Here is an 18,174-nt window from a genome sequence, read left to right as displayed (position 1 = left end):
CTGGATGGGACAGAGGTCTGCCTAAAGATTTGGTTTCCATGGTGACAAAGCAACTCAGTGGACAAGAGCCTGAAGTCTGAGGGGCCCACAGTTGATCTACTACCATTTCTTGGCTCTTGGACAGCCAATGTTCACATACATAGAAACACAGAAATGTGAAGTCCTTGCCACACTCTCAGAGGACGAGAGAGGTTCATCCCACCACCCTGTCACAGGTCAGGCACCTCAGCACATACTTCCCAGGAGGAAGGATACACCAGACTCTCCTGGCACTCCCTAGGCTGGTAGTACGAGTATTGGAAGGGCAGCTACGTGACCAACAGCATGCTGCATACTATCAGGATGCTGTGTACTATCAGGACGCTGCGTACTATCAGGATGCTGCGCACTATCAGGAACACCTCTCTTGATCACTGGCTGTCAAAGTCCAGCTCTGTGTCTATGTGGCTAACCCTAACTGGAGATAATACTTACTGATTACCATGAGCTCCTCATCATAGCCCACCTCCCTCTCCTGTGAGGGCAAACAGAATGGGTGGTCTGGACTACACTCAAGCACTAATTGAGAATGTGAGGAACCTGTGGGTTGTGGATGGGGCCTTTCCTAGCTACAGATGGGTTGCCTGCAGTTGGCATTTGCTCACACATGTACCAGGGAAGAGGGGTACAGCCCCCCAGCCTCCATTACCCTGCCAACATGGTGTAGAGCAGGATTCCCAAGCTCCAGACGTCACAGGCTGCATCATAGCCTTGCCGCTTTAGGACCTGGGGGGAGCAAAGGCAGAGTCAGGATGGCCTGGGCAACTTGGGTTCAGAGCAGCTTTTCCCAAGGGCACAGGCAGTGACCAGGTGAGGGCATCTGCTGGGTTCAGCCAACCCTACCCACCCCAGTGTGGCATGGCTCCTGCAGACAGAGGCACAGGTATAACACTTGCCAGGCACACAGTGTTAAGGCTGAAGTTTTATTTTCCAGTTCACTATCTTAACCATATTTAGGGTACTGTTGGGTACACTAAGCACATTTGCAGTGTTTTGTGGCCATTACCACCTTCTCCCTCCAGAGTCTTCTCATCTTCCCAAATTGAAACTCAGCCCTTGTTAAGAAATAATTCCCTACCCACTCCTCTGTCTCTAAAAACCTAACTCTACTTTCTCTATGAATTTGAATCTGACCCTGTGAGGGACCATAAAGGGTGACTGTTCTAGAAACACCTTCTCCTGCACCTATTTGCCTTCCCTCCAGTCACTGCCCAGACCCTCTAACACGTGTCCTTTGTCCTGTCACTTCTCCAGGGAGCTCCTGCTCTGTGTTGAAGGTGTCACAGCAGAAGAGCTCTAGGCCACCTCTGTGGGAACTGCCCACCGTGGGTGACTCCCACACGCATGTGAAAGAGCTGTGTCCAGGGGCCCATTCACTTTTCTCCTGCTCTGTTCTTTGTGACAGGGCTTCCCTCCTCTCAGTACTGAGGACATTAACATTGGCCAAATGAAGTAAATTGGAGCTTCAAACTAGGTTGTTCCCAGGTTCTTACATGCCTGGGTTCCAGGCTGCTTACATGCCTGGGTTACGTGATCCTGTTCCCCAGACCATGGATCTGCCCAGGTATTAGCAAAGCACATAGCACTGTTTTCCTCTCAGGACTCAACAGATCTGACGGTTCTATCCAGGAGGACCTGCCTGACCTCTAATCTACTCCTTCCTCTCCTCCTGGTCCAGTAGCAACACCAGGCCCCCCACTACTCCTGCATACCCTCTTCACCATCAGATCATGCAAGAAACCGGATTTGGCATTGCAAACATCAATGATATCAGACAGGGTCCCTCATGCACATGTGAACTCTCAGCTACACAATGCCGTGGCCCCAGTATTCTCAAGTTGGTCGGATACCAACTTGCTCTGTCAAGGAGACACTGGGGCAAGAACTGTGATGTAGAAAACCCACAGAGGCCAGGCTGTCCCCACTGCGGCAGCACGGTCTGTCAGCAGACAGCCCACCAGCTCCATGGCCGGATCGTATGATTACTGATCCCTCTCCCTCATAACAAACGTGTAGAGTTGATCCAAGCTGTCTGCAGCACAGTGACAATTTTATGTGAAAATACTACCATTTAAAAGTTTTTCCAACTGAAAATAGCATGATCAAGGTAATCGATCAGGACTGGCTGACTGAAGAGTGCCTGTACCTTCTCCCCATTCCTAGCAGGCTCTCCATGGTGTCTTTTGATGACTGCTGAGCCCACTGGGCTCCTCAGGTTCCCAAGCTCTCTGTCACTATGGACACAGGAAAGGCAGGGTGCTTTCCCAGCCTGGTAAGTCTGCTTTCCCCTGGGTTTGGGGGTCTCTCTCTACCTCAGGGGCCACGAAGTTCGCTGTGTAGCAGGGGGTCATAAGCAGGCCATTCTCTGCTCGCAACTGCTTGGCAAACCCAAAGTCACAGATGCGGATGGATTCGGGATTTCCAGACTCATCCATGTACAGAATGTTACTCGGCTTCAGGTCACGATGTACCACCTGGAGGGTGGGAAACGTGAGTCAAGGTGGAGTGGGAGAAGGAAGAAGGAAGACTGGGGGCTGGCTTGGAACTGATTACTGGAGGGGGGGGCATGGCGTGAGATAAAGCTGCATCCTTCAGAAGGGCCTCCCCTGGCTACTCACCTACTTGTCACTTAAAGCCAAGTGCCCACACACCCTGCCTTTACAGTAAAGAGCTATAACTGAACAAGTAAAAGACACACCAAGACCTCAGAGGAACTACTGGCACTATCCTACAGAGGGACGGATGGTGGTGAGTTCTGGTTACAGCAATAAAAAGGGTTCTCTGGTTTTGCCCCATCAGATGTCAGGGTACATCAGTGTGTGACTGACTGTCATAGGTTCTGGGAGCACTGGTATGCCTGCTGCCATAGGTGGTGACTCATGGTAGCACTGGGCAGGTGCTCAGGACTGCACCATTCAGGGCACAGGCTCTGTGAGCACATCCCACAGTGACAGTGACAGCTGTTTATGAAGGAGGACCCAGCAACACCTCAAAGCAATGCAACTATGATGTGATGCCTTCACAGATCACTGTGGATGTGTGGTGTGTGCCTTCATGAGACTTGGAACCTTAGACTTGAACATCCCAATTGTCCCCTTGCAGGGCAGTGAGAGTATTGGCTAGGAAGATTCAAATGACCCATGGGGCCACCAGGCTTGGCTACTGATGCTGAGAGCAAGGGGATGGGAGACTGGAAGACTCTGGTCTGTAGCCGTTACCTCCCCTCATAAAGCAGTATCTGTGAAGAATATTCTCCTTTTCAGAGATGACTGCATTTAAAAAGCTTGAAAACCTGTATACACAGCTGGCCTACACAGTACTGCCTGCTTCATGAGACATGGTGAGGAGGATGGGGTGAGGGATGGGAGCAAGGGGGTGAAGGTGAGGGATGGAGGTGAAGGATGGAGGTGAGGCTGGAGATAAGGGATGGGGGTGAGGGATCCAGAAGAGGTATTGTCAGGACACTTTCTCTGAGACAGTATGGCCTACAGCCAGAATGGCCTTGGCCGAGGTCCTCATTCTCTCTGAGCTTGTTCTTCTAAACCTTACAAAGTGCATGGCCCAGAGTTTGGGCCCGAGTCCATGAAGAGCCTGGTGCAGCCCAGGGCACCTAAGGCTGAGTGAGCCTCAGCTGTCATTGCTGTTTAGCTTTGTGTCTGCAAGTAATGAAAATTCTAAATTTCCCTCTATCAAGGCCAGAGTATTCATTTTTTTGCTAAGTGGTCCGCATAATATAATTTATTAACTTACTTCCTGGGTATACTATGTGTACAAATGACTTTTGGCCCTTGAAGAATATGTCACAGCAAACTCCACCACGGATCAGATGGCACACTGATTATCTGGGGCTGAACGAAGAAGGTACAGGAAGGTGTGGTGCCCTCCTGATATGTGCCAAAAACGAGACACCAGTATATAAAGGTGCCCACTCTTGCACCCACAACTCTGTGGCTCTTCCATGGTCTTGTGCCTCCCTCCCTGCCAAGACACCTGCTGTCCCTGAAGGCTGCTCCAGTACCCTGGCCTGAGCCTTATTGGCTGGGAGTGCAGGGAGTCCACAGTCTCGGCCCTACCTCAGCCATTTCTCTGGTACCCTGACCCAGGCCTTACCCCCTGGGAGTGCAGGTAGTCCATGGTCCTGGCAATGGTGCACAGCACATCACTGGCCTCACGCTCAGAAAAGCACCGCTGACGGAGGATACGATCCAGCAGTTCTCCGCCTCGCATCAGCTCCATTACCAGGTACACGTACTTGCCATCATCATAGACCTGGAGGCCAAGGGGAAGAGCACAGATCCTCAGGGACTTGCATGTCACCATGGCTGCCCTCACCAGGCCACTGGCTCCTGTGAAAGAGCAAGGGCTCTGACAGGGTGGAGGAGAGATGCTGGGGGAACAGGCTGAGGTTTGTAAACCTAGGAGTCAGAGTGAGTTGTTTGGTGTCTATTGTGAATGGGTGAGTGGCCATTTCAGTCACATGGGACTGGCTCTTCTGAGGAAAAAAGCAGCTTTGATGCTGTGGGGAATGAGCGAGGTGGACCACGGGATTCATGGGCTGAGCTGCGGTATGTTATCTGTTGATGCTGCCAGTCTCCGGGAGGCACTCCAAGTAAGAAAAGTGACCATGGTGATAGCAGTCCCTGAGGACACCGCTTCTCAACTGCAGTGTGCATATCATCCTGGGGTCCTGTGGGAGTGCAAGCTCTGGCTCTGCAGTCTGAAGGGGAGGGAGTCCAGCTCTGCCTCTCTAACCAGTCTGGGTGCTGGCCGTGCTGCCCCTGTCCACTCCTGTAGTGGCCGGGTTCTTGGTGTTGGGCAGGCAGGTCAGAGGTAGCCTACCTCATCAGTGCTGTGCTCTCACTTCAGAGAGGAGAAAGAAAGGCTAGCTTTAGTCCACACTAGCTTTAAAACTCACGCTCTCAATTAAGAAGTACAAAACAAAATGCAAACTCAGGCTATTATACATATGAAGACCACATGTGTATCCCACATGCACCTGAGAGTCACACAAGAGCCACAGGTGTCTGTCCAAGCACTGAGTTCTCTGTACAAAATGGAGTGGTGGGTCTAAATCTGATTTTTAGTTTACAGATCATCAGTTAATCAATGGATTTCCTGAACAAGTCACTAGAACAATTTTCCTGACTTTGTAAAAGATGTGACGTTAGTTTGGATGTGCTTGTCTCCAAGTTCACAAACGCTCTGTTCTACTTCTGAAAGTGGAAAGCTGATGCCCTTCTAGACCAGAGCTGCTCACCCCAAATGGAACAGAAGGAATTGAGGCTCTGAAAGTTTGCAGATGAGTTAGTTTCTCTTTATGAATCTTACATGTGAACCAAGAACACACCGTGAAGCATTGCACTTGTGCAGTGAGGTGACTGTGGCCCTTGGGAAAGAGGTGGCTCAGTTTAAGCTTTCTAGACACAAGACATTCACTTTCCGTGGTCCCCAGGGTTGAACTCTTGCTCTGTAAGCTGCTGGCTTGCAGGCACATCAAGGTCACCTCAGCAGCCTTTGGGCACATGACACTTGGCACCATTTTGCACTCCAAGGGGAGGTGGAAGATGAGGCAAAGCATCTTTTTTCTCCAACCCCAAACCTTCATAGGGTGGGGCGGAGTGGCAAAGACTGGCCTGATGTGGCTGATTCCTGCTCTGAATCATCCTCACTAGGGAAAGCCAGAGAGAGGCTGTGAGAATCTGCACAGCTCAGACTCCACGCCACTCTCCTCTGTCAGAAGAATAGCTCAGTGACAAAGAATGGCACGCCCTGTTTGGATGGGTACACTGTCTCCTGATTTGTGTTTGTATATCATATGCATTGGGAGGGTGGAGACCTATCCAGAGGTATGCACACAACCAGCAAATGAGGGTGACCAGTCACCAAAGCACAGAGACTCTTGGGTGAGACTTGGCTGTAGCATGCGATCCTGGGCACAAGGAACACAGGTCATGTGTGCAGAACTTGCACTATGCAAATGGCTTTCTGTATTAGGTGAGGCTACGAAACAGAGATGCTTACATCTTTCAGGGTGATGATGTTTGGGTGCTGGCCGTACCGCAGAAGAATCTCAATCTCTTCCGATGGGTCCCTTTTGCTCTTATCAATGATCTGAAACACAAACAGCAGGTGACAGTGAGGGGTTTGCTGCCAACGTCACATATATGGGCTGAGGCCTCAGTCAGCTTCAGCATAGCCAGCCTCTGCCTTCAGCCTCCTTCAACCAAGATCACTTAAAACTGTCCAGAAATCAGGGCTAGTTTTTTCTGTCTCAGCTATATGAGAGATACATTTTAAAAGAGAAAATGGGGTCTGATGGTACAGTCCTCTAATTCCAGGCACTAGGGAGCCTAACCAGGAAGACTTCAAGTTCAAGGTCTATCTTGGCAACTTAGTGAGACCCTGTCTCAAAATAAAAAGTAAAAGAGGGCTGGGAATTTAGCTCAGTGGCAAAGCAATTGCTTAGCATGTGGAAGGCCCTAGATTCAATCTCAAGTACCACAAGAAAAAAGGGTACAGCCTTCAGACACCATTCTTAAGCTATCAAAAGGCCAGCTGCAGAAGGTGGGCATGGGGAGGTCACCCAGCATCAATAAGCAACACAGTCTGTTTCAGATCAGTTGGCTGTAGACTGGGCAGGTTGAGCTCCCACTTTGCTCCTTCAAAAGGAGGCTTCAGGCACTGAGCACCTCTGCCTTGTTCAGGGAACTGCATGCCAGCACAAAGAGAGGCCAAGTACCAGGTCCTCACAGAGATGCTGGAGAAGAGCAGGCTGGGTTTCCCTCGGGATGTAGACAGGACACCCACTTCTTGCTGCAATGTTCCCTCTGCTCAGTGCTTCGTACCAGAATCTCAGGATGGTGGAGAAACTTTAACTCTGGAGAAATGTGTGGCTTCTCCCGACATGGTCGTGAGTCAAAGCCTGCCTTGGAACCTGGAATCCCTGTGGCACATAATGGCTCTGATGCCTCTGGAGGTGCCTTCCTAAGCTCCAGAAGGGGCACCTATTGGGTGGAACCCAATGGGCAGGGAGAGCTAGTGGAGAGCAAGGCTCCATGTATGTGACATGGATGGCACAGATGTTGCCAGCACCCGGAATAGAAGCAAGGTTCTCAGAAATGCGTCCCAGCAGCTCTCCCCATCATTCCTGCACAGCAGCCTCACGAGTTTCAAAGCTTCTCGGCTCTGCCTTGAGCCCATCCCCTGGCTGGGCTCTTCTTTTTGCTACTTACTCGTGGGCTCAACACATTCAATAGTAGATTCATTTTTCCCACAGAAGATTTCAGGATAAAGCGATAGATTCCTAACATCAATCTGGTGCCCTCACAGAGGAGCCAGATGCAGTTATAAGGAAGAGGAAGTCTTTTGTCTACTGCCAGGGGCACTTGTCAAGATGGAGAAGTGCCACAGGTGTGTCCTACATGGTGACTTTTTTACAACAGGGGAGGAATGTAGACATACTCATGCACTTCCTTATGTATGCATAAATAGCCCTAGAAGGAAAGAGGAAATGTTAATCACCTTGCTTCCCATGGAGGGGGAAATGGACAACTGGGGGAGGGGGACTGAGCTCTGAATCATGAGAATTTGTTATCTGTTCATTAAGTGAGAACAGTATGACTGCCATCACAGCAGCTGGGCTGGCAAAGACTGGCCTATCTCCACCTGGTGTCTCCACTACTGAATGCTCTTTTGCTGTAGGTCACAGGAAAAATTCTAATTTGTAGTCATCAGCATTTGCAAACAAATCAGTTTTTAGTGGCAAATACCTTAAACTCTCACTGACATTTGAACTAACACTAAGATTGCATGTAATAAGAGTCAATGTGTATGTTCAAACAGTAGGCACATGGGAGGAAGTACCTGGATTATCTGCTCTGACATGATGCCCACTTGGGCATGCACATTGGTTTTTTTATTACATAGTGACATCATATTATAATATCATTTGATTGTTTGATGAACTTTGCAAAGCATCTTGGTCAAATACCATAAATAAACCAGCTGCTTGCTTAGGTGGTGGAGGAAGATATAAAGAAAATCCTTCTGTGAGTTTCTTGGTGAAATGGGCTTCTTGAGATTGATATGTCTGGATCTGCTTCTTATTAGAACATCTCCTATAGACCAAATTCCTTATTCTGAACCTTGGAGTGTGACATTGCTTTACGGTCTTTATGCGGCCCTGAGTGGAGGCAGGGATTCTATATCACTGCTCAACAACTCAGCCTCTTTCTCCATGTATGTGCTTGACCACAGTGACCACCATAGGGAGGGGCAGGAAGATAGCAAGACCTCGCTGCCCCATCCCTCTTTTTCCCTCTGGCAGCAGCTGTGCAGAAGGGGCACCTATTGGGTGGAACCCAATGGGCAGATGGTCCATGCTGAAGACCTTGTGGCCCTGCTGTGCATCACACTGCATTTCCACTGTCCTCAGTGATGCTAGGCAACGATGCATGTGCATCCCCGGAGCACCGCAGCTTCCACAGCGGGAGGTGCAGGGTGTTGGCATTTCTGAGCAGGTAAAACATGTTCCTGGTACACAAGAACTTTGACAGGACTGATGTGATCCTCCCATTTTCCCCTTTTGGTGTCTGTATGTGTTCTTCCTCATTTTTCTCATGATCCCCATCACCGGAAGCACCCCCTTCCCAGGGGCTGAACCACCACAGGAGAGGCCTGAAGGCAATGCAGGGAGCAGAGGCCTAGGCCTGCAGGATGCCCTCTCCAAGCCTGGGGCTTCCTCTCACTTGCTGGAAGGATCATAGCACGTTGGGAACAAGGCAAACAGAGTGTGGAATCACTTGAAAAATCTAACAGACTTTTTTTCCTGTAAAATTAATTTTTTAAAATGACACAGAGAAAGAACTCTAGTGTTTTCATGGTGGAAAAAAATGAAAATTTCCATGCCAATCAGTCCTTCTAAAAATAAGCTCTCTCCAGACTAAGGCATCTGTTTAACTCTATTTCCTTTCTGCCTGACAAATTACATACACAGTATGAAATTGAGCATAGACGTTCAAACGCTCCTTCATACGGCTGACCTGATGTGAATTCAAACTGTAGCTACTCTGGGGGAACCAGGCCTGTCCTATCCTGGGCACAGCAGCCCCATCTACTGCTGTAGCAAAGGCCAAGGTCATGTGCAGCTACAGTCTCCCAATTCTGACAAAGAACCAGGAGAAAAGATGGCCTTTTCCCCAATTGCTACCGGGAAACCGAATGGCCCCATGCAGAAGAATGAAACATGATCCTCAGTTCTCAACCTGCACAAAATCAATTCCTAATGGCTCAGAGACCTCAGTGCTTGATCTGAAACTCTGAAATTGCTAGAGGGTGAAGTAGGACACTTGAAGGGCTAGGTGAGGACCTTCTTTAGGGGTGTGAAGCCTGGTAGGTTGACCAGACCCCAAGGGATAGATCTAGGAGTGTTTGGGGAGAACAGCTGAGACTTGATCAGCCTCTGAAAAAGGAAATTAATAATAGAGGACATGAAGTTGGGGGAGGTGGTAGGTTGTGGGTGGAGATGAGGAAGGGAGTCTGAATGTAGTAAAATACACTCTATGAAATTCTTGAAGAATCAAAATTTAAAATGGTCTATGAAGCTGAGCAGAAGGTTCACTAAAGGAGAGACACAGATGGGTAATAAACATTTAAAAATCAGTCAACATCTTAAGCCATTAGGGAAATGCAAATTAAAACTACTTTGAGGTTCCATCTCACCCCAGTTAGAATGGTTACACTCAAGAAAACAAGTAACTATGAATGCTGGTGAGGATGCGGGGAAAGGACCTTTATCCACGGGTGGTGGGAGTGTAAACGGTGGGCAGCCACTGTAGAAATCAGTGTGGGGTTCCTGAAAAAAGCTCACCCAGCTGTATGCTCCTGGGCATATAGCCAAAGGCTCCAAACCCTACAACAGAGGTACCTGGACTTCCCTGTTCATTGTGGTTCTCGTCACAATAGCTGGGAGAGGGAAGCAGCCTAGGGGGCTGTCAGCTGGTTGAATGGATGATGAAAATGCGGTCCATTACACAACGGATTTTTATCCAGTGGCACAAAAGAATGAAATCAAGATGTTTGCCAGAAAATGGATGAATCCGGAAAACATAATCTGAATGAGGTACCCAGGCCTCAAAAGACAAAACTGCATGTTTGCCCTTATATGTGGATCCTAGTTATAATTTTTTAGACTAGTACTTAACATTGTGTGTTGGTAAAGGCCAGAAATAGAAGGGGATGTTAAAAGGAGGGGGCAGTAGAACACACAGAGCATGAAAGTGGAGGGGCCATGAGGTAGAAAGGTCTCGTGGAAGGGGGTCGAGGTTAAGATGGGGAGGCTATGTGAAAAGGACATATGAAGCCTACTATTTATAGCATATTAAAATATAATCTCAAAAAGGGAGATGCGCTTATGGATGGGAAATTTATGGATGGGAAATGTCCTCCCAGAAGCCGTGGATTGTTAAATGAAAATCCCAGTGCCAGGTGTGGGACACCTTCCTATTAACTGTTGGCCAGGGAGGCCCCAGAGGGCCGTAAAATGATACAGGCTACCACCATGGCTCTTGACCTCACTCCAGAACTTACGGTACACTTACTGCTGAAGACACCACATGCTTTGGTCATGTGACATAAAGAGCTCAAGCTGGGGTTGACCTGGAGGCTTCCTCCCTTACCAGCTGGTCTTCATAATCCAGAAGGAGTTCTGCTGGCTTCTGGGGGAGAAGTTATCACATCTTACCTAGCTGTGAACCCTGCGAGCTACGACAAGGACCTGGTGGGCAAGATGCACCCTCTAGGGAAACAACTGCATGGCGGGCAGATCCCAAGAGCTTGCTGGTCAGCCACTGTAGACAAAATAGAAGCTTCTGGTTCAGTGAGAGGCCCTTCCTCAAGGGAAAAGGCAGAAAGCGAGCGAGGGAAGACACCTGACATCATGCTCTGTCTTCTTCATGTGCACACATGGGCTCCTGTACCCACATATACCTGCATGCATCATATACACATATGCCATATACAACACTACACACACACACACACATACCACACCACACACACACACCACACACACCCCACACCCCCCCCACACCACACACACACATGTAGCCCCAGCACACACACCACACACACACACCACACACACACACACCACGCACACACACATACCACACACACACACCACACACACACACACCACGCACACACACCGCACACACACCGCACACACACACACACCGCACACACACCACACATACCACACACACACACCACACACACACACACCACGCACACACACACCACGCACACACACACCACACACACACACACACACACACTGCTACATGCTGTTTCTTAGTTCTTCCCTTCACTGGTGGGGTTGTTGAGTAAAGACCAGAGTCTACCTCTAGGTGAAGACAAGCCCATGTCTCCTCCCTTGACAGTTAATCTAGTTGGGCAGGTCATGGTTCACCTTAAGACAATGCACTTTTCCTCCCCAGAGTTCTGCCCCTCGTGCAGCCACCATGAGGCCTGCCCCGCTTTCTGAGGCCTGACGCAGAAAGGCGTAACTATTCCTTTTTCGTCCTTTCTGTCTTTATCTTCCCGTCAGATGCTGAGCCAAAGTGTGCTTTTAACCCCTGCGACTTTGGGCTTGCTCACTCTTGTTCTTTTTTTTAATTAATTTTATTTTATGTGTATGAATGCATTGCCTGCATGTATGTGAGTGCACCTGTCATGCATTGCTGTGGAGGTCAGAGGAGGGCTTCGGATTCCCCCAGAACTGGAGTTAAGGATGGTTCGTAGCTACCATGTGGGTGCTGGGAATCGAACCTGGGTCCTCTGTGAGAGCACCAGTGCTCTTAACTACTGAGCCATCTCTCCAGCCCCCTTCTTCTCTCTCTTTAAAGTGCCCTTTTCCAGTATGTGGCTGCCTGCCAGCACATGGCTGGCCTCCATGCAGCTTTTATAGCTCGGCTCCCTCCCCTTCTCCACCCCACTCTCCTCTGAGCAGAGGCAGATCCTCAGCTTGCCTGCCTTGGGCTTTTTCTTTTAAACTCTGATAAAACTGTCCTTGAGCTTCCATTTGAGTCTACTCTTACATTCTTTTATTAATGAAACTAAGAACCCAAAGAAGGGACCACAATTTCCCCAGTGTCATATGGTGGCTCTGCCAAGACTCTCCAAGATTTCTGATAACATTTCTTTCCTGTCTTTTAATTCTTGAATCACTGGTAAGAACGAGCCCTTTTCTTCATCCTTGGATAGTATGAGTGTCTACTACCTGTGGACCAGTTAGCAAGCATGGAAAACCAACGAGAGAACTGTGAGCTCAGCCCACAGCGCCTGCCTAGGGCACAGCGCCTGCCTAGCATGTGAAAGACCCTTTGTTCCATCCCTAGCATGGAAAAAGCCAGTAATATTTCCAATACATTTCACCTGCCAATGAATAGAATGGTGACCTGGATTCTATAAAGCAGATCTGGTGACAAATGGTCCATCTCATACAGGAGCTCTCTGCCACAAACCTGCAGTCTCTCCATCTTTCACAGAAACCCAAGATTGGTTCAGCCCTCTGAGAAATGGACTTGTAGCCACTCCATGAAGCAGCTTGCTTCTGGGCGATGTGGACGCTGAGGTGCGTCTCACCCAGAAGCCATGGCTTTCCACAGCTCTGCTCCTATCTGTCATGGTTAATTTAAGCATCTTCCAGACAATAAATCATGACCCACTGTAGTCTCAGGAAGGACAAAGGAAATCCCTGCATGCCCCCGGAGACTGTCCAGTGAACCTCAGGGCTTGGAGAGAAGTGGAAAGGACTGGCTTTCTCTTGCCATCTGCAGCCCCTGGCTTCTCTTCCTATGGGGTAGAAGGGGGGAGAAAGAGCTGCTGCCAAAACTACACAGGGTTCAGCCTCAACAGGATCTTTGGGGACAGAGCCCTAAGTCTCTTAACAAAGCTGACTTCAGAAGGAGCCTCTGCATGAGAGCTGGTATGGGAACAGCAGGAGAGAACATGCCACTGGCCTTGTCAATGAGGCTTCTTTGCAGGGCGTAGAGCAGCATGGAACAGTAGCAGCTGTTTCTAGAAGGGCACCAGGGCTGCGGAGCTAGCCACACAATAGACTTGCTTCTTTGTGCCCCCTGGCAAGACTGCTTGTTTCTAGGATTGCTGCTGGGCTCCAGATAAACAAGTGAAGAATTTTTGTGGAAAATGACCCCCACAAAAATACTAAAAGCCCACGCATGCTTACAAAGCATTGGGAAAATTTCTGGACAGAACATAGGTCTTCTGTAAACTCCCCGACCATACCCCAGTGCCTACACCACAGAGGGGGCGGCTCCATGACGCTGCAGTGACTGTTCTTACTCTGAGCTCACTGGCCTCCCTACAGTCTTGCTGTAGTGTCTCCAGGAAGTTTAACTTCCATGCTTCCTCCCTCAATCATCCCCTTCCCAGGGCAGGCTGAACCAATCAGCAGGACTCATAAGTTAATTGTTCCTATTTATTTATTTGCTTATTTGCTTGCTTATTGATTGATTGATTGATTGATTGATTGATTGATTGATTGCTTGAGACAGAGTCCCCTTGCAGACCCAGCTGGCCTGGAAATCACTATGTAGACCAGGCTGGCTTGGATCTCACAGAGATTTGCCTGCCTCTGCCTCTTGGGTGCTGGGACTAAAGGCATGTGCCACCACATCCGCTGTTCTTCTCTATTTAAACACTTCTTTTAGTTTGAGAAACCAAAGAAATTTGTCAAAATGCCACAGATTCCTGGAATGTTTGGCTTGTGCCATTTTCACCAGGGCTGAGGCTTTCACACCCTAGGAGCGGGGTAGGTGTCCCCCTGAAGACACACATTACTCTTGAGGACATGAGAAACCTCTGCTGTCAGGAAACATGGCGGGACTGTGTGTGGACTCCCTGTGCAGTCTCTGCGGAGCAGACTCTTCAGAGCTTGGAAAAATCACAACTGTGGAAATTACTCCTGCTGTGTTCTGCCTTCCTGGCTGGCTCCACCTCTCCCTAGACACTCTCTGCAGAGCTGGGGCAGTGCCACCCTCCTAGGGAGTTGGCACAGCCTCTGTCAAGGTGGCTTAGGCTTGGAACTTGTCCCTCAAGTCTTTTTTCAGTTTTGTGGTGTGTGTGTGTGTGTGTGTGTGTGTGTGTGTGTGTGTCTGTGTGTCAGGGGGAGCACACACACCACAGTAAACATGTGGAAGCTGGAGGACAACCTCAGGTACTGGTCCTCACCCCCCACCTTGAGACAAGGTCTCTTTTGTTGCTCACCACTGCTCACCACTACATACGCAAGGTTAGCTGACCTGTCTGCCCCCATCTCATCTAGGGACACTGGGTTAAAATGTGTGCTACCACACCCAGCTTATGTGGGTCCTAGGGACTTGAACTCAAGTCTGCATGTTTGTGCAACAAGCATTTTACACACTGACCTATCTCCCCAGCCCCACCCCTCAAGCACTGAGGGCAGGTGGTGGAGTTTAGACTGTCTCAAGGTGCTGGGTGGTTTTTTATATGCTGGATTCCAACTTTGGCAGAAAGCTTTAGCTTTAACTGGTAGTTTATGAACCAGAACACTCTAGAAAGTGGCACTTTGAATTTCCAGGTACATATTTAATCTAGCAACAGCTACAGAGCTGAAAATTACTATGTTGAGCTCACCAAGCTGGATTATAGTACAATCATATACACTACGTCATTGTATGACGTGCATTCTGCCCACCGTAATGAACCACAGTATAAGGTGTACCACGCTCTGTGATGGCTGGACTAAAACCACCAGCCTCTTCTTGTAGCCGGGATACTTCTATTTATTTCTCGGATTCTCTTCCTTCCTCTTCCCCATCTTTTCTTCCTTTCTTTGCCAAGTGCTATGCCTGTTCCCTAAATTCCATTTTCTCAAAAACTGGGTGCCTGGGGCTATTACTCTTTGCATGTACCATACAAGTTACTAAAAATGGTTGGGTCCTATGTGCTGGATATAGTTAAAAATATTTATGGTTTGAAAAGCATTTCTTTTAGTCCCTTAAGAAAGACTTGCTATGCAGCCCAGGCTGGTCTGGAACACTCAGCCCCCGCCTCCCACCTTGGTTTCCCCCACTGCAGGTGTGTGCCACCACACCCAGTTTGCAAAGTCATGTTTCAATGGGTGACCTCCTAGCAAAGTGAACTGAAGTGCATCACATCAAAACTCTGGAGCTGGAGGGGGGAAGCTGCTGAGGCTGGAGTGGCCGTCCTGCTGAGACGCTGCACACGTGCTGTGCCCACCTTACCTTCACAGCGTACTCGGTGTCGGTGGCCTTGTGCACGCACCGCTTGCACACTGAGTAGGAGCCCACACCAATGTCCTCCTTGATCTCATAGCCATCAGTGAAGTGGATATTGTTCCCGTGTAACTGCTGCAGAGAGGCCAGGACAGGAGGGGCAGTCAGTGCTCTCTTACACATGTGAGGTGGCCACAGGCACACAACTGAGGACGCAGGCTAGGGTGACTACAGAACGTGAGGGAACTGAGGCTTCCTTGCCCAGGGTCACAGACTGTGCTGTGTAGTGATGACCCCAGAGCTGAATCCTGATCTCCCTGATTCCTTGGGCTAAGACACACACACACACACACACACACACACACACACACACACACACACACACAAATCTCAATAAATTAAAAACAAGCACTTATATAAAGCATATCTAATTTATTTTTTTTTTTTTTTTTTTTTTTTTTTTTTTTTTTTTTTTAGTTTTTTGAGTCAGGATCTCACTATGTAGCCCTAATTGGCTTGGAACTTGTTATGTAGACCAGCCTGGACTCAAACTCAGATATCCGCCTGCCTCTGTCTCCCAAGTGTTGGGATTAAAGACATGCACTATCACACTTGGTAAGTCTCTTAATATTTAGACACCTGGATATTCTGTGTCTGCCGACACCCATTTCCTCCCACAAAGCTGCGGGAATTGTAGAGCAGAGGCAGGAGCGCTTTGCCGACACAGGGCGTGTGGCTCTGGCAGTGTTTCCAGATAAAACATTGACCTCCAAGTGTCTGAGTCACAGCCAGCCTCTGACCTGCACCCAGTTCCCACCTGCTGACTCCTGAGACCAATCCCCATTAACAGTCATTTCATGGGTCCACAAGGCTACCAGAGAAATACTGTGGAGATCCAATGCCATCTAATTGGATTGAATAGATGCACCAGATTCTCAAGTAGGTTTAGCCCTGACTTCTTTCCAGAGCACTCCTGCATTCTAACTATGTAAACATAAAGACGGAGGGTCTATACACAAATGTTCCCCCTGACCTCCCAATGACATGGTACCCACAACCCAAACTATCTTTGTGGAAGATGCTCAGGACCTTCCTTCTTGGAAATGAGTGTGCAATGGTGTAGGCCACCAGTGGGATCACCATGTCACACTCAGTGATAACTGTGCAGAAGGAAACGTCCATCATAGGCCCACTGTTGGCACTCATCGCTGAGATGTTAGAGGTTCTGACCCCACTTGACATTCAGCACCTGAGGTGGTGAGTCCACAGGGTCCCCAAGGCCAGGCATCAGGTATGCCCCTGAGCCTAGTTCCTAGGGCAAGCAGACTTACCTGTACAATTGGGTGAACTGGGGCCTTAGGTAGGTCTTGCTGTGAGGGCTCCTGGACCAGGCTAGAGGCCACAAAACTGAATCCTCTGAAGAGGTGATGGGCATTGGCACTTGGGGGAACACCAGGGGAATCTGTGGGTGAGTAAAGGCAGAGTTTGCACTTTATGATAGCCAAGTGAACCGGGGCAAGACTTTATGGTGTGCACAGTCATGTATGTATATATGTGTGTGGGGTGTGTGTGTTGGAGAAGGTATGACATATATGTAGAGAGGTGGAAATACATGAAACTGTTGAGGGTGGTGCCAAGGGTTTGACTCTGTAAATACACACAGGATGAACATTCTCAGATAATCACTGATCACATGTTCTAGGTTGGCAACTTTTTAAGTTAAGTATTAAGTTACTAAATATCTTTCATCACAATCTCTACCCCTCCCCACTCCAGATCTAAGCAAAACTATGCCAGTAACGTCAGGTGAGCTTGGCAAGGAACAGGGATGCCACATACAGCATCTCCTTTCTGGGTTCAGCAGGTGCTGTGTACCTGAAGGCAACAAACAAGCAGAGTTTCCTAGCTCCATATTCCAGCCACAGCCCACAGGGCCCAGCCCACCGCCCCTCACTCTGGTCACAGAACCCAGCCCACAGGGCCCAGCCCACTGCCCCTCACTCTGGTCACAGAACCCAGCCCACAGGGCCCAGCCCACTGCCCCTCACTCTGGTCACAGAACCCAGCCCACAGGGCCCAGCCCACTGCCCCTCACTCTGGTCACAGAACCCAGCCCACAGTGGCACAGCTCTGGGCTGCAGGCTACAGCACTCTGCTCTTCAAGGACATCTGGGCCAATTCACTCCTGCCCACAGTCAGGCAGGAGTGTGAAAGGAGATGACTCTGCTTTGAGTTCACCATTAAGTGAACAAGAAGACTAACAAATAGTTGGCAGGAAGGAAGACGTATACTAGATATGACAGAGAAGAGGCTAAAGGGTTTCTCACAGATCTCCCAGAGACCAGTGACAAAAAGCAAAGAGAGAGCGCTCTATAGACATCGCAGGTCTAGACACTCAGGCCTTCAGATGTGTGGACATGGACACCCTTATTTATGTGGGGTAACACTAGAGCTAAGGAATTAGCAAAAGTGAACGTGATCAACCATGGGTTTGGTGAAAGAATAGCAGTCCCAGAGCTGAGGGAAGGGGCGTGAATTGGCACATCCTCTCGGCAGAGGAATGGGCCATGCCTCTTGTGCTTTTCAGGTCACATGTTCTCCGAAAGGCCAGCCTGTGTCTAGGAATTGACCCTGCAGAATTACTTTCAAAAGTAGAAAATGTCTGCTTTGGTATTATTTGAGAGACAAAACACAAGGAAAACCTAAATGTAACCATCAGGGACACCATGACACAGTCAGTAAAGGTCTGCCCACTAGAAGTTTTCATGGCTGGGTGGTCATTCTTTTGTCTGTGTGTGCTGGATAGCTTTAGTGTCAACTTGACACACCTGGGTTGAGGGAGCCTCAATTGGGG

General features: G+C 49.1%; 1 protein-coding gene across 2 annotated transcripts in view; it reads right to left on the bottom strand.

Annotated features, from left to right (window-relative positions):
• Rps6ka2 (ribosomal protein S6 kinase A2) overlaps nt 1–18,174 on the bottom strand; it is a 154,422-nt gene that overhangs the window by 7,273 nt on the left and 128,975 nt on the right. For both annotated transcript variants that reach the window (XM_029564520.1, XM_029564521.1), the window contains exons 14-19: nt 16,652–16,782; nt 15,330–15,455; nt 6,061–6,150; nt 4,150–4,308; nt 2,352–2,513; nt 689–765 (exon numbers count right to left, since the gene is read on the bottom strand). In XM_029564520.1, coding sequence (XP_029420380.1) covers nt 689–765; nt 2,352–2,513; nt 4,150–4,308; nt 6,061–6,150; nt 15,330–15,455; nt 16,652–16,782 — 745 coding nt within the window. The remainder of the gene's footprint in view (nt 1–688; nt 766–2,351; nt 2,514–4,149; nt 4,309–6,060; nt 6,151–15,329; nt 15,456–16,651; nt 16,783–18,174) is intronic.

Source organism: Nannospalax galili, unplaced genomic scaffold (genome assembly GCF_000622305.1).
Source record: "Nannospalax galili isolate Female #2095 unplaced genomic scaffold, S.galili_v1.0 scaffold1157, whole genome shotgun sequence".
In the NCBI taxonomy this organism is placed as follows: domain Eukaryota; kingdom Metazoa; phylum Chordata; class Mammalia; order Rodentia; family Spalacidae; genus Nannospalax; species Nannospalax galili.
This window is presented reverse-complemented; position numbering and strand designations above follow the sequence as displayed.